Source organism: Ixodes scapularis, unplaced genomic scaffold, assembly GCF_016920785.2.
Source record: "Ixodes scapularis isolate PalLabHiFi unplaced genomic scaffold, ASM1692078v2 PGA_scaffold44__24_contigs__length_19508400, whole genome shotgun sequence".
In the NCBI taxonomy this organism is placed as follows: Eukaryota; Metazoa; Arthropoda; class Arachnida; order Ixodida; family Ixodidae; genus Ixodes; species Ixodes scapularis.
The window spans coordinates 758,856-783,746 of NW_024609873.1; the positions used below are offsets into that span (position 1 = coordinate 758,856).

General features: G+C 49.0%; 1 protein-coding gene across 1 annotated transcript in view; it reads right to left on the reverse strand.

Moving 5' to 3' along the window:
- Positions 1–21,776: 21,776 nt before the first annotated feature.
- Positions 21,777–24,891, reverse strand: part of LOC121046967 (polycomb complex protein BMI-1-like) — an 80,289-nt gene continuing 77,174 nt past the window's right edge. Inside the window, exons 2-7 of the mRNA XM_040501748.1 lie at positions 23,431–23,572; positions 23,265–23,361; positions 23,056–23,111; positions 22,778–22,825; positions 21,945–22,053; positions 21,777–21,813 (exon numbers count right to left, since the gene is read on the reverse strand). Of these exons, the coding sequence (XP_040357682.1) occupies positions 21,777–21,813; positions 21,945–22,053; positions 22,778–22,825; positions 23,056–23,111; positions 23,265–23,361; positions 23,431–23,533 (450 nt within the window). The 5' untranslated portion in view covers positions 23,534–23,572. The remainder of the gene's footprint in view (positions 21,814–21,944; positions 22,054–22,777; positions 22,826–23,055; positions 23,112–23,264; positions 23,362–23,430; positions 23,573–24,891) is intronic.

Sequence of the window (24,891 nt, forward strand, 5' to 3'; positions counted from 1 at the left end):
GATAAGGCCGACTTTTTGAGTGGAGTTGCCCTTGAACAAAGTGCAGCAGTAAAAAAGAAACTTTATTTTTATTTATTTATTTTTAATAAATAATAGGAAAATATAGCCAGGTATGGTACAAATAAAAACAACACACAAAATTTTTGAAGCACGCGAAAAGCAGGAATTTTTAGAAATCGTCACTTTCTTTCATATTGAAAGAACAAAACAAAACATAAAAGAAAGAACTAACCGATGAATTTTCTAAGAAGGTGTTCAAGAGCTTGAATGAACGCATCCAGATTTGTGTAGTTAAAAAATAGCGGATCCAAGGCTGTTCCAATCTCTTACAGCTGAAGGAAAGAAAGAGTACCTAAAATTATTACTATCGAAAAAGTATTCGGTTAATGTATTGCAGTGTTTATGTCTGGTTTTTCTTGCCTGGGAAATATTCACGTACTTGTTCTTGTCTACCTTAAAGGCGTCGTTTAAAAGGAGATACAAAAATTTGAGTCTTCCTAATTTTGAGCGACCAGCAATGGTCAGTAGGCTGGATCTTTTCAGCGATTCCATAGGGAAATCAAAGCGACCATACCTGTGGCCTCTGAACACTTTCGAGGATCTTGACATTGGTTTGTGTATGAGACAACCAGGCAATGAGTGCATATTCTGATACCGGAAGAACGAGTGTGGCGCATGCGAACAACTTGGTTTCACGACTGGAGTGTCTTAACGTTCTTTCTAGAAAAAAAAATAATTTGACGAGCGCTTTACTAGATACGTATCTGACATGCGCATTCCAGTTTAAATTAGACGTTAACACGACACCTAGGTGTTTGTATTCAGTGACTCTGCGGAAAGGTTTACCGTCTAAGCTGTAAGGGAATTCAAGAACATTTCTTTTTTTCCTTATTGGACAAGCACATACAAACCGTATTTTCAGTGTTTAAAACCATCTGTCATTCACTGCACCAGCCTGCTAACTTCTTTAGAGATCTGTTTAATATTGCTTGGTCATATTGGCATGAGATATCGCGATAAATAATGCAGTCATCTGCAGATAACCTTATCATTGCGTCAGTGCCATCAACCATGTCATTTATGAACAGGAGAAATAAGAGTGGGGCTAGGACAGAGCCCTGTGGAACTCCCAAATCCACTGCAACTAGTTTTGAAACCTGTCCTTCGTAATAAACAAACTGAAAACGACTTCTTAAATACTCCTCTATCAATTTTATTATCGGTCCCTCCCCTATAATATGTTGGAGTATGTTCACAAGTTTGACGCACGAAACACGGTGGAAAACCTTTGATAAGTCAAAGTAAATTACGTGAATTTGTCTTCTATTGTTTATATCCATCAAAAAGTCATGGAGTGTCTCGATTAGCTGTGAAGTCGTTGACAAACCTCTCCTAAAGCCTTGCTGGTGCGCATTTAGTATATTATATTTCTCAATGAATTCTGTCAAATCTCAAAATTATGTGTTCCATTGTCTTGCAGCAAGTACACGATAGGGATATAGATCTATAGTTCAGGCCCGTAGCCCATGACAAAATGTTGTATGAGGGGGAAGGGGGAGAGGGCCCCGTGGGCCACCCCCCTGGCTACGTGCCTCCTATAGTTTGAAGTAAGGAGCCATCACCAGACGTTTGAATACGAATAACGTTTGCGATTTTCCACTCTGCGGGAACCAAAGGAAGACTCAAAGACTTGTTAAAAATGAGCACTAAATACTTGTTCATCCATTCAGCATATCTTTTAAAAAAACATGCTAGGAGTTTTGTCAGGACCCGTAGTACCCTTTTTTGTGTCTAAGTCGAGTAAAATTTTTAAAACGCCTGCTTTTGTGATATGTAAGCCACCAAGGTCTTTATCTGCGCAGGTTTTAGAAGGTAGAATTAAGTTTTCTTTGCCATTGTCATGTGGAACTCACGTGGAAATCAAGTTTGCTTTGCCATGTGGAACTTATCTGTTTTCAAACTCTACGTACGACTGATCTGGCGCTGTCGGTGCCTCTAGCCTAGAGTTCCTGTATAGCTACCTACGGTAGCAGAGTTGCGCATTCAGCCTCGGCGCGTGGCCGTAGCGTCTGCTTTCCCGCACGAGCTGGATGCTTTGCTCCTCACGTGACTAAATTTGGCGAATAGCGGCGCCGCGCGCGCCGCCGCGCATGGAAAACAGGAGAGGAGGAAAAGGAGGCGGAAAGCAGGGAAACATACGCCGGGGCAAGAGAAACGTCGGCGGAGCGACCGTAAAGGTGGCTTTCTTGCACGCCACCGGTTGCTTTGCTCCTCACGTGATGGATCTCGGCGAATAGCGGCGTGGCGGCGCGGGGAAAACAAATGCGCAACTCTGGCTCCCGTAGGGAGCCTATACAGGAACTCTACTCTAGCCAGGAGCGCGGAACGAGATTTACGTCATGCCGTCGACGGGTGGATGGACGGATGGTAATGGCTATACCATTTGTAACGGGCGGCAGCTTGCGCCACCTAGCGCAAGCTGCCACCCGTTACGACGCGCCGCTGATTATCAGCGTTGCCAAGCTGCTTGAGCAGGTAGTGAACAAAATGTAAGGGCGCAAACGAGCTGGTGTACATTGCACATGGTTGACAAAAACCCGAGACTGCGGGTAAACGACACAACACTAAAAAGTCTCTAACGTTCTTTTTAGAAAAAATAATTTGACGAGCACTTTACTAGATACGTATGTGACATGCGCATTCCAGTTTAAATTAGACGTTAACATGACACCTAGGTATTTGTATTCAGTGACTCTGCGCAAAGGTTTACTGTCTAAGCTGTAAGGGATATCAAGAACATTTTTTTTTTCTTATTGGTCAAGCACATACGAACCGTATTTTCGGTGTTTAAAACCATCTGCCATTCACTGCACCAGTCTGCTAACCTCTTTAGAGATCTGTTTAAAGATCTGTCTGAACTTTTTAGTGTTGCGTCGTTTACCCGCTGTCTCGGGGTTTTTTCAACCATGAGCCGGTAGTTTCAGTTTCGCCGTGCCGCCGGAACGAAACTTGGATACGTGATATCTGCAAAACTATACAAATTACCGAAAAACAAATTATATCTCGTGATTCAGGGTCCCCAACTTCGACTAAACTTATGATAACCTCAATATCGTAAAAATGAAGTGGAGTTGCCCTTTAAGGTCGAAGGCTACGGAGGCCTCGTTACCGACACAGTAACAGCGCCGCCCGCGAAGAGAAGTAGTTCTAGCTTCTTTTTCGAATAACGACATTTGGACTCGGGAGATTCCATCTCTATCGAGAATATATAAAAAAATAAAGAATATATATTAAAGAATTTATAAGTAAGTTTCAATTGTCTTTAGTTCAGAAAATCTACGCCACGTCCGTATCGGATCTTATGGATTTTGTTTCTTCTTGTAGCGCCGTGGCCGTTGGCGCCGTTCTTTCTTCGTTTCGTTCAACCTGTTCACACGTTTAGTACATACTTTTCTGACCGCAGACTACACGACGCGGAAGAAAGACGAACATATATGTTACGTTTCGACAATACTTAATTCAGATGAACCCTTTTCCGAGAACAACGTGACTTTTGAACGATGTTTGAACGATCGCAGCCGTGCAACCGACCGCTTCCGCTGAAGACATCGTCCTGTTATTAAGACCTGCCACAAATTCGAGGCTCGATTGAGCGTACGGTTGTCTCCCAAAGTGTTTGCGAAGAGCTCGCTACTCTAGCGGACGGCAAAATGTTGCAGCGGTGGATGTCCCTCCGATGTTGGCTGATTTCGTAGCAGACGTCTCTTGTGTGTGTGTAGGCGTTGTAACTGGGGATTGGGGGGAAAGAGAGGGGCCCAACAAAGACAGCCAGTTCCTCCTGGCCTCGCATTCGGCGCTGTCGGGCTCAACTGCGCGTGTACGGAGCTCCTGACCCGGATGGCCCATACAAAAATGGTCTATGGACGTCTATGGAAAATCCTATGGTGAGCTATCACCTTCTATGGCCCTCTATGGTCAGCCATAAGAAACCATAAAACACGGTACAGCCACCTATAGAAAAATGTATGACTTCAAAGCTTTAGAATCTCGACCATTCCGACTTCTATAACTGGCTATAGAATAATTTATGACTACGCAGCTATAGACTCGCGACTATTCAATATTCTTTAGCAAGCGATAGACATATGTATGTCCTTGATGCTATAGATTCGCGACTATTGAATGTGCTTTAGCCGGCTATAGAGTGGTGTATGTCCCTAAATCTATAGAATCGCGACCATTGAATTTTCTTTAGCCGACTCTATAGCATTTTATGTCACCGAAGCTATAGGCCTCTGACCTTTCAATGTTCTTTAGCCGGCTATAGAGTGGTATATGTCCCTAAACCTATAGACTCGCGACCATCGAACTTTCTTTAGCCGTCTCTATAGTGTTTTATGTCACCTAAGCTATAGGCCTCCGACCATTCAACGTGCTTTAGCCGACTATAGAGATGTGTATGTCTCTAAATCTATAGAATCGCGACCATTGAATTTTCTTTAGCCGTCTCAGTAGTGTTCTATGTCACCAAAGCTATAGCCTCCGACCTTACAATGTGCTTTAGCCGGCTATAGAGGGATGTATGTTTCCCGAGCTATAGACTCGCGACCATCCAATTTTTTTAGTCGGCTCAATGGTTTGCTTAGGCTATAGTTCCGCAACCCTTTCTTTTTTTTTTTTTTCCTTTTTTTTTCTTTTTTTACTGCAGATGTACGAAAGTGGAAGAGAGTCATTCATGCGCTCGATCGGGGCGAGAATTTTCTTCGGCCAAATTAACGGGGCGTACTTCGCCGCGGCTATACGCCCGCAATCACAAAAGCTTCCTTAGCTGCCTATAGGACTATTGCAGTTTTGCCGGCTGCTCTCCCTGCGCATTGCCTTATTTCGGCGTTGACGTCATCTCAATCTTCCGTTCTTTAGCTCTAATTATATGTCGTTTCCAGTGTATTTTGTAAGTATATGTATTTCATAGCGCGCCTTCTACTTTGTCCATGTCCCTGCCATGTTTTTATTTCTTTCGGCCTGCTGTGTTAATTATATTTAATGTTTTTGTGCATATTTCGTCGTTCTCGACGCGGCGTCAAGAACGCTGCTTACGCCACTACAGAGGTGAGCTTTACTCTTGTCACGACGGTTTGTCGCGCTATAAAGCCGTCTACTGGACTCGTATAAAGTCTCGAGAGGGCGGTTTCGAATGCCGGTGCACATGTCATCGGTGTAGGTAGAGCAACGACGTAGCAATCGCGACGCGAGTGCTGACTGCGCCTCGATCTGGCCGCCCGCGCTCGCTCTGTGGAAATGAAAGCTTGGGACTCTCGAGCCCTGTTAGCTTACTGAAGATGCAAGACACTACTTGGCCGTCGCGAATCCTTTGCCCATCGAATGGTGTCACGGTCCGGTGCGGAGCGAGAGGGGAAGCGCACTCGCCGCAGACCGCAACGGGGGTTCGGACGCCCGCTATCCCACAGTACGTGGGCTCCAGGGACGGGGGGACAAAGACAAGGCACGTGACGAACAGAGCAGTAGAAACATTTAATAATGGCTATAGTAAGATGGTGACAAAATTAAAAGGGTAATACAGACAGTCTCAATCGGGCGGAAGAATACAAAAGAAACTTAATAGCTATGGGCAAGACAGAGAGTACACAACAAGAGGAATGGGAACGATACCGCACTTTGGCGCAGTCCGGCACGACGAGGCTCGCAGAGGCGTGGACGCACCTGAGGTCGGTCGCTTGCGACGGGCTCTGTCTGGACGTGGCCGCGGTGCGCCAGAGGCGGGGGTTGTTGGCTTTAGACGCTGTCGCGCCACGGACGGTCGACGCACTGGAGCAGTCCGGCAGAGGAAGACCGCACAGGGTTGGAGCACAGAAGTAGCTGACGTTCGGTGTCCAGACGGGTCTTCCCCTTTACCGCGGTGCCCGAGGCTACGCCCGGAGCCGACAGGGAAAGCGGGTTGCGCTCTCGAAACTCCCGAGTCGACTGCCGCGCCGTTTCCCAGTTTCAACCGAACGGCGCTCTTTCTTAATAAAGTAAACAAAACACACCCGCTCCCCTACAATCGCAATGCACTCACACACAAAAAAAAGAATGACCGTCACAGCGGCGATGACATTCGTTGCCCCAAGCTCCAAAGTCAACACCAAAAACGCTCAACTGGGGCATCTGGCAAACTCATTACCGAATTCCACGAAGTGGTACCGCGCCCAAGCATCGGGCAAAAGCGTCCCCCGAACGGGAGTCGAAGAGGCCATAAACAAGTCAAGTAAGGGTCCCAGTCGGGACCGGCGAGGTGCTAACTAGCGCCAACCAGGGAGTGTCACACCACCCGCGGCGACCACATGGCCCCGCAGGCAGCCGACGAGGCGCACTTTACAATACGCGTGGCCCGGCAGGACCAGGCCGGTTTTTGTGACACTACCCCCTTCTTAAGAATATTAACGCGTTAATATTTTCCACGTCACAAAAACAAGAATTACCACTGGCATATATCTCAATGTACTCTGGACCGTAGCAGAAGAGGTCAACTCAAACTCTCTGACATAGACACAGCTGGCACTGACACATGAAGGAGCATATTAGCAAAACATTCAAAAGAAGATAAAAATAGGATCGGAAGGCTCTTTACTCCTTGTAGGTAACAGAGTTACCAACAGTACAATCACAAAAAAAAACACGACACTGGAGCAATTAAGTTCACGGAAAAACTGACGCTCTCCTGGCGCAGTCGCAGATACGTATACTTCCACTAAATATACTAACCTAGCCGCGCACCTTGTTACGCCTTACAGCAGACGTACAAAAAACCTACACACAAAAAAAAATACAATTCAGGAGCTTCTAATTTACATTACGAGACAAAGCGTCACATGACAGTAGCGCCGGCGCCGCGATCAGCGGTTACTCAGCGCGACTCAGATAGTCGGCGTCGACGTTTTCTCCCCCCTTTCTGTATTCCACGCGGAACTGGTACTCCCGAAGCTGGAGGCTCCCTCGCAGCACCCCGCCGTTCAGGTGCTTTCCCCTGTTGATATAGTGAAGCGGCTGGTGATCTGAACTCTGGAGTGTTAAGAGGTACTCTCTCCATTGGGGGAGTTTTCAGACCCTGGTGTTTGGGCTTCTTCCTTTTCTTCCTATTCCGCGTCTCGACCGTCCCCGCTGAATCATGATCCTTTTTAGGTTTAGTGTTCTTCGCTTGAGTCTTTTTACTCGTACGCCTTGGAACCTCGTCTGGGGTCAGGACCCTTTCACCCTGCGCGCTCGGCTTTACTCCACTGGCCCCGACGTCGGAGTCGGGTGGGTCGTCCTCCTTCTCGGAGTCCACCCCGGCGTTGTCGGTGTCTCTCACTCCGGTGACGTTCCCGAGAATCAGATCGTACAATGGATCTTCCATGCAGAGGGCCGTCACCACACCCCGAAAGTAGGGGGTCGATACCCGAACTCTCGCCTCGGGGAGCATCTTCGCGGTCCCATCCACCAGGTATACAGGCCTCCTGATTCCGGTCATCTGGTCGTCGTCAACGAGGTTTTTCTTGATGACTACCGTATTGCTGCCCGTGTCGCGCAAGACGGATACCTTCTTCGCCCCTACGTTGCCCTCTACGACGGGCATTCCCTCAACAGGGAATTTCGGCCGCGAGGTCACAACGGCATTCACGACAAGAATCTTCTCCCTATTCTTCAGCTCTACGAAACGGTTCTCCTCTGCTGCATACATCGGCCCCTCTTTCGGAGCACACACGCACGAAGCCTGAGGCCTCCCTCCGTCGGAGCCTTTGCACAGCTCGGTTCTATGCCCCTTGCGGCCACACTTCCGACACGTCGGCACGTTCCCAGCGTTGATACCGCTACGGCACTGGGCCGCCAGATGGCCGATTTTGTTGCAAAGGTAGCACCTCACCTCCGGCCTCGGCACCTGTTTCACCACGTTCTCTCGCACGTTAGGCTCTACGGCCTCTGCATCGCTTCTTCGGGCCTTCCCCAAGTTCCCATGAGACTGCGCCTCCAAATACTGGTCAGCCAGCTCCAGCAACCCTTCGAGACTCGGAACCTTCCTCTCCCTCAGATACAGGGCCAGACTTGGGTGGCATCCCCTCAGAAACTGGTCCTGTAGGACCAACTCACGGAGGCTTTCGAAATCTCTCGCGGTGCTCGACAGTTCAACCCAGCGGTCAAAGTAGTGTCCGAGCCGGGCGGCATACTGAGTAGCGGTTTCACCGTCGAGCGGTTTCCCCTCTCGGAACTTTTCCCGAAATCCGTCGACCGTGAACCGAAACCTCTTCAGCAAAGACGCCTTCACCTTTCCGTAATTCGCGGCATCCTCCGGCGTTAGGCGTCCATACACGCTGAGGGCCTCTCCGGTCCGGCAGGTACTGAGTGCGGTAGCCCATTGGCCCTCGGGCCATTTCTGACTAAGTGCTATACCCTCGAACCTACGGATGTACGCGTCCAAGTCATCTTTCTTTTCATCGAAGGCGACCAGGAGTTTACTGGGACTCAATTTCAGGGCGCTCTGCCCTTCTCGTTCGCGCCTTTCTTCGGACACGTTACTGGCCGCGCTGACTCTTCCTTCCTTTTCTAACTGAATCTTAAGCTTTAAGATTTCCATCTCTCTCTCTGCGGCTTCTTTAGCAAAAATTCGTTCTCTCTCTGCTGCATCCAGCGCGGCATCCCTATCGGCAGCTTCTTTCGCAGCTCCCCTCTGGGCGGCCTCATCCATCCACATTTTTAAGTCGGCCCCAGCCAACCCCAGCTGAGTCCCCACTGACAACAACCTTTCCCATTCCATCTTTGCGCAACAAGCAGTGCCGGAACTATTACGCGAACCGCGTTACATCAACCGTCACTCCGGCAACAATGCGTGCACGACTTGAAAGAGTAAAAGCTTTTCGTAAGACCCGTCTCTGTCCCGCGGTCCCCCGAAAAACGGGCGTCCTGTCGCGGACGCCAGAAAATGTCACGGTCCGGTGCGGAGCGAGAGGGGAAGCGCACTCGCCGCAGACCGCAACGGGGGTTCGGACGCCCGCTATCCCACAGTACGTGGGCTCCAGGGACGGGGGGACAAAGACAAGGCACGTGACGAACAGAGCAGTAGAAACATTTAATAATGGCTATAGTAAGATGGTGACAAAATTAAAAGGGTAATACAGACAGTCTCAATCGGGCGGAAGAATACAAAAGAAACTTAATAGCTATGGGCAAGACAGAGAGTACACAACAAGAGGAATGGGAACGATACCGCACTTTGGCGCAGTCCGGCACGACGAGGCTCGCAGAGGCGTGGACGCACCTGAGGTCGGTCGCTTGCGACGGGCTCTGTCTGGACGTGGCCGCGGTGCGCCAGAGGCGGGGGTTGTTGGCTTTAGACGCTGTCGCGCCACGGACGGTCGACGCACTGGAGCAGTCCGGCAGAGGAAGACCGCACAGGGTTGGAGCACAGAAGTAGCTGACGTTCGGTGTCCAGACGGGTCTTCCCCTTTACCGCGGTGCCCGAGGCTACGCCCGGAGCCGACAGGGAAAGCGGGTTGCGCTCTCGAAACTCCCGAGTCGACTGCCGCGCCGTTTCCCAGTTTCAACCGAACGGCGCTCTTTCTTAATAAAGTAAACAAAACACACCCGCTCCCCTACAATCGCAATGCACTCACACACAAAAAAAAAAATGACCGTCACAGCGGCGATGACATTCGTTGCCCCAAGCTCCAAAGTCAACACCAAAAACGCTCAACTGGGGCATCTGGCAAACTCATTACCGAATTCCACGAAGTGGTACCGCGCCCAAGCATCGGGCAAAAGCGTCCCCCGAACGGGAGTCGAAGAGGCCATAAACAAGTCAAGTAAGGGTCCCAGTCGGGACCGGCGAGGTGCTAACTAGCGCCAACCAGGGAGTGTCACACCACCCGCGGCGACCACATGGCCCCGCAGGCAGCCGACGAGGCGCACTTTACAATACGCGTGGCCCGGCAGGACCAGGCCGGTTTTTGTGACAAATGGCTTCGAAGCCGTTCCAGCGCCCGGCGTATACCCTACGCAGTGTCCTCCAACAACCGTTCGCACAGCATCGGAACCCTCCGTCTGCGAGCCCCGGCGGTTCGCCGTCGCGGGGATTATGTTCGCGGAAGTTCATGTTCGCGGTGTTTCATGTTCGCCGCAGGAGTTCATAAAATGCTCCCATTGAAGTCGCGACGATAAATCGTCGGCGCTCGCAGACTGCCAGTAGGCTCCGGGCGGTCGCTGACAGGCGCTGCTGCCTAGGGTACGCCGAGCACTGGAACGTTTTCGCCGGCGTTCGCAGGACAAAGATTCTCAACGACAAAGCAGCGCCCTGCATCATCAGCAAGTTAACGCTGCTCGAGAGTCCCACGCTCACATTTTATCAGAGTGAGGCGCAGTCGTCTCTCACTTCGCGATTGCTGCGTCGTTGCTCTGACTAAACAATTGACAGTTCTCTCGAGACTTCATGAGCGTTAAATCGACGCGTCTATAGCGCGATAGAGTGTCGTGACAACAAAAAAGCTTACCCCGGCAGGGGCGTGAGTAGCGGTGCAATCTCCGTCAACGCCCATGTCGAGAACGGCGAAATATACACAAATAACAGCCGAAAAAAATTAATATCATTAGGCACGCGCTACCCTAGGTGCGTCCTATTATCTCTCTGTTCTGCGAATTCAACAAATCAGCAAGCGCTGTGGCTAATTTCTCTTCTTTTTCTTTAAATTATGAGACATTAAAGTCATTAGAGCTTCTTGGAGCACACATCCCCACCATGTGTCATCATGGTGCTCAGAGATTGTAATTGATGGCAGTGATATAGACTGAACTCACGGATGAAAAACGTATTACGGCACAAATTTCTTAAACCACGCAATCATAGATGCCACAACGATGCAAAGATTCCCAAAATTTAAGTTTAAAATGCGAACCTAACAGTGTACACATAATTCAAAAGTGCTTGGTAAAAAAAAAAAATATATATATATATATATATATATATATATATATATATTTATTTATTTATTTATTTATTTATTTGTTTGTTTGTGGACATCCTGCGCACAGAAAAAGTATCCGCCATTAATTATTCATTTTAAATTACAATGTGGGCTACAAGGCGTAAAATATGATATCTTCAAACCTCCCTCGTTTTGGGTCACTTCTGGGAAGTGCAGCTTTAGAAAAAAGTCCAAAAGCTGGGGGGCCTTCATGGAGCTGTCCTGTTCACTCGGTAGTGACAGCAGAGTAGGCGCTATGCGTGTTTGAGGCCAATCACGTCTCCGGTTAGGGTCCCGTGACAACTGTCTCGAAGCTGGTGATAACGCTGGACACGGCACCTGCCTTAAGCCCAAGGCCACACATAGCATCCACTGCACTATCAACCTTGGCTCGAACTGTCAACAGGATATAAGTGACACATTCTCTCGCTGTGTTCATTGTTGGTATGCCTCTGAAGATTAGTCTTTGTGATCGCACCCCCGTTCTGGCCTTGAAGAAGCTCTGCTTTTCAATTTTTCTGTTTTCTCTTTTTCCCTAAGCTAAAAGCATTGTAGAAGGTGCGGACTCGGCGGACCAATCAACCGTAGACTTTTTATCGCTTCACTCCGCTCTCTGTGCGCATGTAACGGAAGGAGCGTGATCACGTGGTTTGACGGATGACGCATTAGCCACTGCCAATCCCGGAATGAGGCTGCTTGCGGACCTAGTTTCGCGTGTCGTGCGGCCCGCGGGGCTGCTGTGGATTTCGCTTCTATGGTAAAAGGTATCCCGATCGAAAAGTCCTACCCGTATGTCGGCAACAAGCGATTTCTTCAAAGAAGCCCAAGACATTCTTGTGATGCTTTTAGTGTTCGGTTCGGCAAATGACAGCTTGTGCTACATCGTGGTGAATCTTCACGGATCCCTTCCTTCTCGGTTTTGTGTTTGAGTGGTTGGTCTGCAGTGCCCGTGTCGACGTATATTTCGTATTACATCTTTCAAGTCCGGTATTTTGAACGTAAGTGCGCTGCAACCTACTCGGCGACAATTGACCGTTCTGTAGTGTCTATCTCCTGGCAGTGCCTATCTTCTGACAGCTGGGAGAATAATTTCCCCGTAATTCTAACGCAGTCGCCTGCCATTAGCTCTCTGAAATCATGTGAAAATTGTAGTTAGAATACTGACATTCTTATTCTCCCAGCGTTTTGTGAAAAGACGTTTCATGGACACCTTTACGTGGAAAGACGTTTCATGGACACACGTTTAGTCGGCACTCGTTACGCGAATTGCACGCTGCAGGGACATTTCGTCGCGCCTGTATTCCTGAAGCGCGTGCTCACCGACTCAGCCCACCCGTTCACGCCACTTCTTGGCAAATTATTACAAAAAAAAAACAACATATTTTGAGTTGTTTATGAACGTCACGTGTTGATGAAACGATCTCGATGAAACGTCTTTTGATAAACTGATTGCAGCGCCAATGAGTGGCGACTGGCATTAGAATTTCAGGGGGAAGGGGGGGGGGGGGGGGGGGAGAATTCGGTCGGCTGCCGGGGGACTATACACTACCCAGGAATTGCCTTTGGTTCTTGTTTGCTTTGCAATATTCTCAGTTGTATAACAGCTCAGTAGTACCTCTTCACATAGTAGAGATTGCTTAATGTGTGCTTGTCTACAGAATGGGCTGTGTGTAATAAACTTCTAGGAGATTTGAAAACAATACCTTGTGTCTGTTTACCTGTGCTTTTGCAAACACCTTAGTGAGTGCATTTGTTTGTTGTTGTTGTTTTGTTGAAATGTTAGCTATTTGTTTTAAATGGGGCTATGAAGTTCGGCACGTCTCACAAGGTTTTTTTTTAAAGATGTCCAGTGACAACAAATGATTTGTTTCACATTTCATACGATTGCGGTAAAAAGAAAAACTACAGGCAGCTTTGGCACGATGGCAAAGAGACTCATAAGACGAGCTATAGAATGAGCTATAGCGGACCATGCAAAGAACCATAGGCGGCTAAAAAAACTTTAGGAAAAGCCATAAGCAGCTATAGCACGGTGTCTAAAAAGATCCATAAGGTAAGCCATAGAGATCTCTATAGCAGACCATACAAGAAGCTATAGGCGGCCGTAGCACGATGGGTACAAAGGACCATAGGACGAACTATAGAATGAGCTATAGCGAACCATACAAAGAGCAATAGGCGGCTAAAGAAACCACAGGAAAAGCCATAGGCAGCTATAGCACGGCGTCTAAAGCGAACCATAAAGTAAGCCATAGAGATCTCTATAGAAGACCTTACAAGAAGCTATAGACGGCCAAAGGAGCCAAAAGAAAAGCCATAGGCAGCTATAGCACGGTGTCTAAAGCGAACCATAAAGTAAGCCATAGAGATCTCTATAGAAGACCTTACAAGAAGCTAGAGAAGGCCAAAGGAACCAAAAGAAAAGCCATAGGCAGCTATAGCACGGTGTCTAAAGCGAACCATAAAGTAAGCCATAGAGATCTCTATAGAAGACCTTACAAGAAGCTATAGACGGCCAAAGGAACCAAAAGAAAAGCCATAGGCAGCTATAGCACGGTGTCTAAAGCGAACCATAAAGTAAGCCATAGAGATCTCTGTAGAAGACCTTACAGGAAGCTATAGACGGCCAAAGGAACCAAAAGAAAAGCCATAGGCAGCTATAGCACGGTGTCTAAAGCGAACCATAAAGTAAGCCATAGAGATCTCTATAGAAGACCTTACAAGAAGCTATAGACGGCGAAAGGAACCAAAAGAAAAGCCATAGGCGGCTATAGCATCTTTTTTAAAGAGACCCATAGATTAAACCATACAAAATTCGATAGCCAAATTTCTATTGAAAAAGCTATAGACAACCATAGGGTAGACCATAGGAAAAGCTATAGACAGCCATAGAAGCGGCTATAGCTAATTGGGCCAATTTTCTATAGCCGGCCATACAAAGGATTTTCTATAGCCGACCATAGACCATTTTTGTATGGGGGAGCGCGTGGTTGGAGGCGGCAAGGCCATGCTCAAGCCACTTGCTCAAGACGCAGCATCCGGCGGCGGAACACCACGATCGACACAGCACCGAGCAACGGCGCAAACCTCAAGGAGTGACTGCGATGACCTCAACTACACACACGCCGGGGAACGCTGGTGTAGTTTTCGGAGGTGTTACTTGCGCGGAATCACGTTCCGGCCTTGGCTCACCGTAGGATGCAGTCGACAACAGACCCCGTCGCTTTCTCGGCCTTGGGCTACGGTCGGGATGCCCCAAGTTCTGGCCCGCGAGCGCTTCATTCGAACGGCGGTGTGGCACGTTCCGGCGACACATGATACTGCTCGCTGCATGCGGGCCACGCGGCCTACGTGACGGACGTCTCGTACTCGCCCTTGGGTGAATGTTATAAAAGCAGGGGATTCTTTTGTTATACCGGAGACTTCGAATGGGACTCGACATCAGATTGGAACCGCAGCCCGTCGAGGGCCAACTAACCCGATCGACGAACGTGGTTCGCCTTCACGGACAAAGGTGAAGGAAGCGGTTGCAGAAGTGGCGCAGTAACAAGAACGTTTCCCGCGGCGTGGTGTGTCACGTGCCTCGCAACGAAGCCTTCATGGGCCGCGGAGGCCTTCGACTGCAGAGTTGGCCAAGTTGTCATGAATGTATACCAATAAGGTCGCAACCGTCCGAAGAAACAAGAGAAGGATGGGTGACAACTGTCAAGTGAGCAAACACCAAGCAAAATCGCGCACATTTTTATATATATATTTTTTTTTATCCGTGCCGAAGAATTTTTTAGGAGCCCCAAGCGGCGAAGGCCAGGGGGTGCAAAGATAGAGGGAGCGATAGCCTGTTGTCATGAATTATGTAGTTGTAAGAAGGGCGATGGCGATAGGAAAAGAGCGATGGCGTGGCGGCGCCCTCACTCTCTTCCCCCGATCAAGGGAGTTTTCGCCACAAGAATTTACCGGAAAGGGTGCTGACGCTGTAAAAATAATCACCCAGCTCGCTTCTACCTACAAAGTCCGAACAATGCAAAATGCGTGAACTCGAGGGGCTCGTTTAGGGCAACGCACGATATCGTCCCGCTAGGCTTAGTAGACGGCGGTCACGTGACGTCCCTTTTGTTGTATCGACACCCGACACGCCGGTGTCGTGTCACCCAGTAACGTAACACCGTACGTAGAGTAATACGGAGGTTTAGGGAACCGTTTTCGCACTTCCGGTACGATACGATGGACTCTCCGGTACGAAGTGCGCATATGGCGTATTCTGCCGTAGCCCATGCGCCTGTCGCGAAGTGTTGCTCGCGCGAGTATTTAGTCCAACTTCACTTTATGCTTTTGCCTTCTCCGAGAGTTCTTTCCGTCCCACGGGAGGGCTCATGGACTCCACCGGAGTCGGGGGGCCCCAAATGGGGGCGAACGTGAACGCTGTAACGCTACACTTAGTTTACAGAATCCCGCGTTGGAAACGTTTTGTCTTGTGTATGTCTGCTTTTGGGATCTCTACTCGGAGGTGGTTTTGCCTTGTGTATGAATAACTTCCCTGTCTACGTACGTATGTGCTTTCTATTGTTTATGACTGCTCTTGTGAGCTTCGTTTGGAATGTGTTCTGTCTCGTGTATGCGCATGTTTTTGGAATGTTCGTATTTGCTTTGGGCTCCGAGCCTTTTGATTGGTGCTAAGAAAACCCCTCTTGATTGGTCCTTCCAAACCTTTCTGATTGGTGAACTGGAGGACCCCAGAATGCTGCTGAACTCAATATAAGCGGCCACCGAAGGGCCGTAAGGCACTTGGCTCCTGGATACCAAGCCTTGGACATCTCCCTGCCTCTGGAAAACCAACCTGCACGTCCGACCCCCCTTCGGCTGTGGAGCCGTCCGCCCGCTAGCTCGCAAACTTGGGACCCCTTACGGCTGTGGAGGAGTTCGGCTCGCCCGCCTTTGTGTGGAACCTTCTTTGTCGGGTTTGGCCGTGGTCGGGGCCCCCGCTGAGGGTGTGTGTGGTCGAGGAGGACGACCGGGAAAGTTTTTTTAGGTTAGGATTATTCCCCCCAACATTTACTGACGAATTGATCGTATCGGTCGTAAAGATTTTATATCCTATCTCTTAAATAAACAGTTCAATTTGTTAACATCGGGATCGTTCAACGACAGAGAAAAGAGAAGACTCTTAATTTCTTCGTTACACGCCGTTTGTACCGGAGAACCCATCGGATGTTCAAAAACGGTTCCCTAAAACTCTGCTATGGTCAGATGACACGGTGACGCCGTGTCACCACGAGGGAACCCACTGTGGCGCCGATCCGTTTACTTTATATGCATATCGTCGCATGCCCGCGTTGTATCGAGCCTCCGTTACAACTCTTCGTAACGATCTGGATGCTGAAAATAGCCCACGAAAACATTCTGCATTAAAGAAAAAAAAACAAAAAAAACGAGGCACGTGAGTTTGGTCGAACGCGGTGTCGCATTCTGTACCGCCGCGCTCGTCAGCAGTGCAGAAGTGAGTTGCTGACACTGTCGGGTCAGGTGGAGTGAAGCGACCAAGCGAAGGGACAAGGCGTACGTCTTAGTTTTCCTGGCTGCTTCGGGCGCCCATAGAGTATCTGTTCTGCGCTCACGCGGAAAAGACGCCGCTAAGCGTGCGCTGTCGCTCCCCGCGCAGAGAGAAGTGCGCGCGGATTTCTGGCGCTGCCAAGAACCCGAAAGCAAATAAGCCAAGAATAGAGCGCCTCGGGAGAGCCACCGACTGGCGCGTCGTCTTCTTGGCTCCTCCGGGAACCCGCCGGTCGCCGGCTGTATACGTTTAGTGCGTCGAGTTTTTACAGCCGTATCTCTTCTCTCAATTACTCAAAAAAGCCGGCTTCGTCTGATTTTTTCTTTCTTTTTTCTTTCATTCGACAGTGCCTGAGATTTCAGCCATTCGTATAGAGTGTGTTAGATCTCAAAGCATGTTGTGGATTTCTGAACGGCAGGAACTCTTAACTGTCTCACTTTCAGTTTCCTCGGATTATCCTTTCACGCGCATTTTTCGCTTACTTTTATTTTTTACACTTATCTAAACGCGTCGCTTCAAAGCAAAAAAAAAAAAAAAAGTTCTTATTTGCTGGTGTACTCTGATCAGGAACATTCGACGTTGTTTTGGCGCACACCCCTGCACACAGCCTCTCCTTTGAAGAAGATCCCCAGTTGTGAGCGCATCATCGCGTACAAATATGCGGGAAAAATTGACTCAAATTATAGCTCGTGTGCGGAGCGCACGATTTTTTTTTTTAAACCTAAATACCCACTTGCCTCGCTTATCTTGGCAGATCATTGTTTTTGACGATAATATGCCAGCTGAAGCCGAACTCTAAAGAGCTAAGTACAGTCGCATCTCGTTAATTCAAACTTGTGGATAATTCATACTAACATGCAGGTCCCATCCTATGCGTCTCTATGGGAGGAAACTTCAGGTAATTCAAACTTTGCTTTATTCAAACAAATGTTTTGGTCCCCCTCGAGTTTGAAGCAAGGAGATTCGACTGTAGTAAATGTTAGGTAAGGATTTCAATAATTCTCATCACGCCACACTCGCGCCCTGACATCAGCCGCACTCGAGAACGTGATGCGTAGTTCGTTCTTCACTCCGAGTGTCCTCGCTTAACAATTTTCAACCTTTAAAAAAAAAAAAAAAAAAGGCGGTTGCTAGGGCATTTTTGGAAACTCGCGCAGGGGCGACGTCTGGCACCATCCTTCGCCACGACATGCGCCACTCGCTGTTCCCGGAGCTAGCCTCATAATTTACCCGTCTTTGCTTCTCGAGAGGGCCCTGACGGGAAGAAAAACGCTAAAAGCGTATTTCGCACTTATAACACCAACATGTATTGTCGAAATATTTGTATCACAGTATCATACCGGAATATACTTTCAGTAAATCTTATAAAGTACATGTTTAATGTAATATAAGGTAGATTAAAGGGAACCCATAACAATGGAGCATGAAGAATAGCTGATTCCACAATACCTCTAACGTCCATAGAAACCTTGAGACGTAAAAAAAAACACAGAAGAAAATGTTTTTTGTGTTGTTTTACGTCTTAGGGTTAGTGTGGATGTCATTCACCAGCTCGCCGTGCGTCTTTTACCTTTCTTCACCTCTAGCGTGCTTCGTGACCTGATGTGCGCGTGAAACCAATCAAGCAAGGTGTACACAATCAACGTTTCTATATGCGTCAACTAGAAAGATATATATTTAAAGTTGTTCATTGGTTTACGAAAGTACGAAAATTGCTTTTTGTCGAGGGTATTGGCACGAATATTTCCTACCGTGGGTATGTGTACGACCTGCGTGCATTCTTTATCTCAAGGTACGAATTGCGAAGCCGGCACGTTCGAATTTCTCGAGGCGAGAGCAGCCCGGCAGAGGCCTGACCGGCCTTCAAAATCCATTTCGGAAATTTCACTATGGCATTCGAACACAAGCTCGTCCTTGAGAGGGAGAGGCAAGACCCGCAAGGCTTAACTTACCCCGTCACCGTCAGCGTTGGCAGCGCCCTCTTTGCCCTCGTCTTCAGACTCGTGAGCCGCCAGCGACGTGCTGCACAGGCGGGAGAGGTCACGTGATGACCGGGACGCAGGGGATCAGCACCCCAGAGACCACACTCAATAAACAGGTATACTGTCTCGAGACCGGTTATAACGAAGTCGGTTATAAAGAAATAGCGGCTACAGCGAGGCGATCACGATTTCCCATTTCCCTTTGCACTTCGTTATAACCTCACTTGGTAATAACGAAATAGCGGATATACCGAAGTGATTTCCGACTGCCGTTGACTTTATTATAGCCGGTCTCGACAGTCATAGCTTCTGGGATCGACACTGCAGTCTTTGTCGAGCGCAATCTCAGGAAAACACAGACGGGGCGATAGCTCACCAACCTATCTGCCGATGACCGAAACGAACCTCTAAACATTAGCTCCCAATATAGAGCACTAGTTGACATAACTCTCGAAGTAATGAAGGCGCAATGGTCAGTCATGGAATAGAACTGAGCGGGAAGTGGTGGAAGTTTACCAGGACGCGAAACTACCCTGAGATACGGTTAGAGTACAAAAAAACATCCGAGCGTCAGAACGAAGGCGAAACGGGGATGGACAACGCGTGTCAAACGTTGTTGCCTTTTTTTTTTTTTTTCTCGTTCCTCCTAACTTTTTTAATAGGAATTTTCCTTCTTACAGTATACTAATATGCGGCCAATTCCTCATACGCCGAGTCGTGGTACCCAGAGTTCGATGTCAAATTATCCAGGCTGGAAATCGCAGAAATCTTTCGAAATAGCGTCTATACAATAACTTATTTGCTGAGTGTTTACTTGACATTTAACTAATGGCGAATTCCACTGTGCGTTTTGGAGCGCGCCGGGATCAGTTGACCAGATCCGGACTGGAGCACACGATCCGAAGGGGGTCGCGCCGCCTACGGATCCCCAGTGGTGGACAATGACCACTGCTCCGGGATCGGCGGATACCTTCCCGTCATTCAACTGCCCGGGAATCCCCTCTCCGCGGCCGCCGCGGTCGTTTCGAAGACGTTTTCGCAATCCCGGCGCTAACACGTTTTCGACGCACGAGCGGCAGGAGTGGCTCAGGCGCTTCTAGCAAAGATTGCCGGAATGCCCGTAGAGAGGCAAATACCTTCTCTTTTTCTTCCTGAAAAACGAACCGGCTGTCGAGCCAAGGGGTAACCAAGCGACCATTACCAATTCTTCTGATGTCTAGACAATCTAGGAGCCCTGCCTGCGACGTGCTTCTTCTTCTTCTGAGGCGAGATGGGCGAGATCAGGCGAGATGCCCCACGAGAAAGGAAGTCACGTGTGTGAGCCGAGGGCTGGCCCGGCTGGCGTCCGGCTGAATCCGCCGAAATCGTGGGAGCGACTTTTCTCGGATCCAGATCGAGATCTGGAGTAGGAGCTAATCCAAAACGACCAAGTGAAACACGTCGGTCTCGATCCCGATCGCTTAGTGAAATAGGCTCGTTCCAGAAAAGTCGATCCCGGCGCGCTCCAAAACGACCCGTGGAATTCGCCATAAGCCGTTCAGTTTTGCCTCCACGATAGTATTTTAAGATAAGCTCGCAACTAACCTCCCCCCCCCCCCCCCAAAAAAAAAAAAGGAAAAAAGACGTATTTTTTTTAAGTACTTGTTATTTTTTGTTTTCTTTTCTTTCTTTTCTTTTTTTTAAGTATTGCAATCGATCGACGAAACAGACTTCGTCCACAGCTGCGCAGAAGGTGGTGCCATATTTCCACGTTCAGTTTAGTTTTATATTTACAACGACTATGCTTCTCTCTCTCCACGAAGAAAACCTTTCGCACTGTATATCCACGAGTCACAAATGCAGGAACTCTCGCGTTTCGAGGCCCATCCTCACATTTACGTTAGAGTACGGAGCAGCCTCTTGGCGGCAGCGAGTGTTTGCTTGCGATAGGAAGACCGCCATCGCTCAGTGCGACGCACGTATGTATAGAGCCGGGCTCAAATTTCTATCGCGGTGTGTTGCGGAACACCGATCAGGAGCCAAGAAAAAGGAGCCTTGTGCTTCCCCGCGCTCGTCAGCGACGCGCATCCAGTTCACCGTTGAACGGCGGGTTCTTGATTTCGTCTTTTGAGGAGCTATGGGAACCATGCAGAGTCACGCGATCCTTCTGGTTGGTTCTAAAAATGTGCCGAAATTTCACTTAAAATTTTTTTCCCTAAAATGCGTTGGTATAGTGGAATATGCAGCTTCATTTGAAACTGGACGCTCTGCACCTTCCAAACCCCTCTCCAGAAAATTAAATTATCGAAATACTTTGATCTTATAATGACTCTGGATGAGTCGTAGAGAATGCCAAAAATCTATAGCGCGAAAGCCAGAATAATGCTGCCTCCCAAAATTAAAATATCCAACTAATAAAGCAGGTATTCTACAGGGTGTCACAAAAGAAAATTTACACGTTTTCTTTTACCGCAAAAATAAACTAGGCATCGCCGAACGCTCATTCTCCGCCCAAAGGTAGAGCTAGAGGTCACAACCAGATGCCAAAGTTTCAGCCCGATCCGACAACTTAATCAAAAGTTATAAGTGGTTTTCTGAAAATTTCAATGGGAAAATGGCGGCCGACAGAGTTTTCAGACACATGGGGCTCTATGGCGCCAGAAACCGAAAACAGGCAAAAATGGGCTCCATTTTTCCATTGAACTTTTCAGAAAATAACTTATAACTTTTGATTAAGTTATCAGATCGGGCTGAAACTTTGGCATCTGGTTGTGACCTCTAGCTCTACCTTTGGGCGGAGAATGAGCGTTCGGCGATGCCTAGTTTATTTTTGCGGTAAAAAAGACCGTGTAAATTTTCCTTTGTGACACCCTGTACTTTGCTCGGGAATTTGTCACATTACGAACCCAACCGATGAACATGCAGTTATATTAAATTGTTTGCGATTCCAGCGTCCATCTGAAGTTAATTGATCAACTGCCCAGCCCTAATGGAGACGCGGCGGGTTTTTAAATGGTACACGCTGGACAGAAGTCGCGGAAGCCTGCGGGGTCGTCCCAAGATCGGCCACCTCCTCGACCAACCTTGACGCCGCCGCCGGGTGCCGCCATGTTGTCGTGGATTTCGCTCACTGCTGGAGAACCCGAAGCGACGACGGCACTTGCTTATTGGCACCTCGACTTCAGTCGACTGGGTTTCAACGCAACTGTGCGCCCAAGCTTTCTGCGAACATTCTCCGCAACGTTATGCGGTCGCTTGTCACAACTGAACGCATCGTGCTCAAACGAAAATCTGTTTATGGGCCTTCAAGAACTCCCTGCAAACAAACAGCCGGTGGTGCTCGAAGCGTCACTTCCGGAGAAGCGTCGGACAAGCAAACGGATGATCGGAGGGTCATCTCGTGAAGAGGGTTTGAGATAAGTCGTGTCGTGCCCATCCTGTACTCACCCGGTGAAGTACTCGAGGGACACGCTAACGGTGTCCTGGGGGCTGAAGATGAGCCTGCTAGAGGCCTCCACCACGCCGCGGTCCTCGAGGCACGGCACCTTGGAGGCTGCAGTGCACGAGCCGAAAGAGAGAAGGGCGGCGTCAGGTCCATTCACGCGGTGGCTGAGACGCCCACAGAGGGCCAACCAAAGGGCCGGAACACGTCCGTCTTCCCCCTTGAAGTTAAGGAATGGTACTATACAGTTGATAACAATCACGACTACTTGGTTCGCAGGATAAGTGCGGTGGAAGGGAACCAGCTTGCCTGCTCCTCGCCCTCGGAACAACCCACCAAACGTTAACAACGACAGAACACAGGCCAAAACGAGGTAAGAACGTATACAGTCAAGGGCATTTCTTTAAGAATAAAACCGCCAATCATATAATAACACAAAAAAAAAACAGCGGCAACAGTATATTTCAGCAAAAGCTGTTAAATGCCAAAGACTTTGGACGGCCCGGCGAGTCACTTAGATCGCCGAAGGGGAGCACGTGACAAGGTACCGTCAGGGTGGACTCCCCTGTAGAGAAGTCACGTCTTCCGCTTCTTCACTCTAATTGACTTCTGCGGGCCGCAACTTTGGCCATTCGTTAAGCCTTACTGAAATGGAGTATAGCAAATACTGTTTGATGGCCCATCCGCGGAATTTCAGCTCATCTCCCTGCTGACACGTGGAAGGCTGCTGCGAGCAACTCGAAGGCCCATCAATCCCACAGCAGCGAGGGTTCTGCGTTGATTCATTTGGCGACAGCATGCATGACTCCGACCATCCATATGCTACGGCGGTGCTTACCTGCGTCGGGGTGCTGGTCATAGAACTCCCGGCGCTGCTTCATCTCCCCTGGGGAAAAAGAGGACAACGAATGCTCATGCCGACCCTAGCAGTCCCACCGAGGAACAAAACACTACACTAGGAATGGAGCAGCCAGGAGGACGTGGGCTGTCAGGGGGCGGGGAACTCTTGCGACAAGGCCAAGAAGACCCGTTTCGATCCAGCCATTCCCGTCGTGAAGCGTTTTGCCTTTCAGTCCCGACACCATAGAACTCGAAACACTTGACAGCATCGCTTACTTTGGTAGAGTCCCGGAACCACCTTGTAGACGATGTCCTGCAGAGTCTTGTCCACCCTGAGAGAAGGAGTCGGGGGGGGGGGGGGGGGTAGAAACACGGGCAGAAAACGAAGGCACGCAGACCTGTGCGACCGGCCCTTCCAGCAAGGATGCGGAGCGATCGCGCTTTTACCGCCACTCAGTGTGACCCGATATGGTATATGCGCCTACCTGAGGCAGCTGAGCGGCCTGGACTTGTGGACGGGCACGTCGCAGATGGGGCACAGCTTGCTGGTGTCCAAGTAGCGCACGATGCACACCTTGCAGACTGCAAGGAAGGAGAGATGACACGTCCCCATCGATGTCTTCCAAAGGGAGAGAGGATAGAGACACTCACAGGAGTGGAGGCAATCGACCAGCGTGGCGGCGTTCACCAGGTAGCCCCCGCACAGCATGCAAGACAGAGCGGCGTTCAGGTCGCGCAGCAGGGCGCGGGGCATCCTCCCGGAACGCTGCCCTCCTCCTCCTCGGCCGTCACGCTGCCCATGTGGACAGGAGATTGAAACGAAATTTACAAAGAGGTTGAACACATCGCCAATCGACCTTTTGGAGGCGAAACTAAGGGACACCTGGTTTTTGACAGGGGGGGGGGGGGGGGTGGGGGGGGGGTGGCGAGGAAGTTTAGCATACGCGCTTCGGCGGATAACCTCACCTCATGAGCGCGAGCAGTGTAAAGCATCTAGACCCCGTTTTCAGATATCGCGGGTCGGATTACCTTAACTACGGACATCTAAAAAAATAACTTTCTTTTTATTTGGGCGTCACGTGCCTGGGCCCGTTTTTTGTTGAACAATTTTTTTCCGGATAATTTTCCTGGGGATTTTGTCCGGAACCACTTAGCCAGGGACCAATTTCTCCGGAATCAGATTGCCGGGTGCCATTTTCTCTTGGACTTTTTTGTTTGGGCTCACCGTTATAGCGACCACTTTGTCCGGGACCATTTTCCCTGCGACCATTTAGTCCGAAATAATGTTTCTGGGGCCGACTTTCTCAGGTACTGAGTCGTTCTGGATAATTGTGTTGGGGATCACTTTGTCCGGGACCATTTAGCCCGGTGCGATTTTGTCCCGGATGACGTGTTTCTGAGGCCAAACGTTTCTCGGACTTTGTTCGGGATCATATTTTTGGAAACCATTCTGTTCGGCATCATTTTCTGGGGGGAACATTATGTCTGGGTTCCGTGGGATAATGTTACCAAAAACTATTTTCTCTGTGACTTTTTTTTTTTCTTCGGGATAATCTTTTTTTGATATCTTTTGTACAGGACCATTTCCCGGAAATTCTTCGCCCGGAAAAACGTTTCCGGGGCCCATTTTTTTCTGTGGCTATTTTGTTTGGGATAATCTTTTTGTAACGTTTTGTCCGGGACAATTAGCCTCGGACTATTTTGGCCGGGATTAATTTTTCAGGGCCCATTTTCGCCGGGACTACTTTTGTTCGGGATCATCTTTTTTGGAACCATTTTGTCCGGGACCATTTTACCTGGTATCACCTGGTGTCTGGTGTCTGGAATCCTGGTGTCTGGAATCACGTTTCCAGAGCCGATTTTCTCTGGGGCTGTTTTGTTCGGGATCATCTTGTCCGGGACCATTTTCCCTAAAAGCATGTCGATCGCGTTTCCGGGGCCCATTTTTTCTTGAACAATTTTTTTTATCCTTTTCTTGGGGGATTACTTTGTCGGGGATCATGATTTCGGGGCCCATCTTCTCTGGGACTTTTTTTGTTCGGAATCATCTTTTTAGAAGACCGTCTATTTTGTTCGGGATAATATTTTAGGGGATCTTTTTTGCGCAATCAC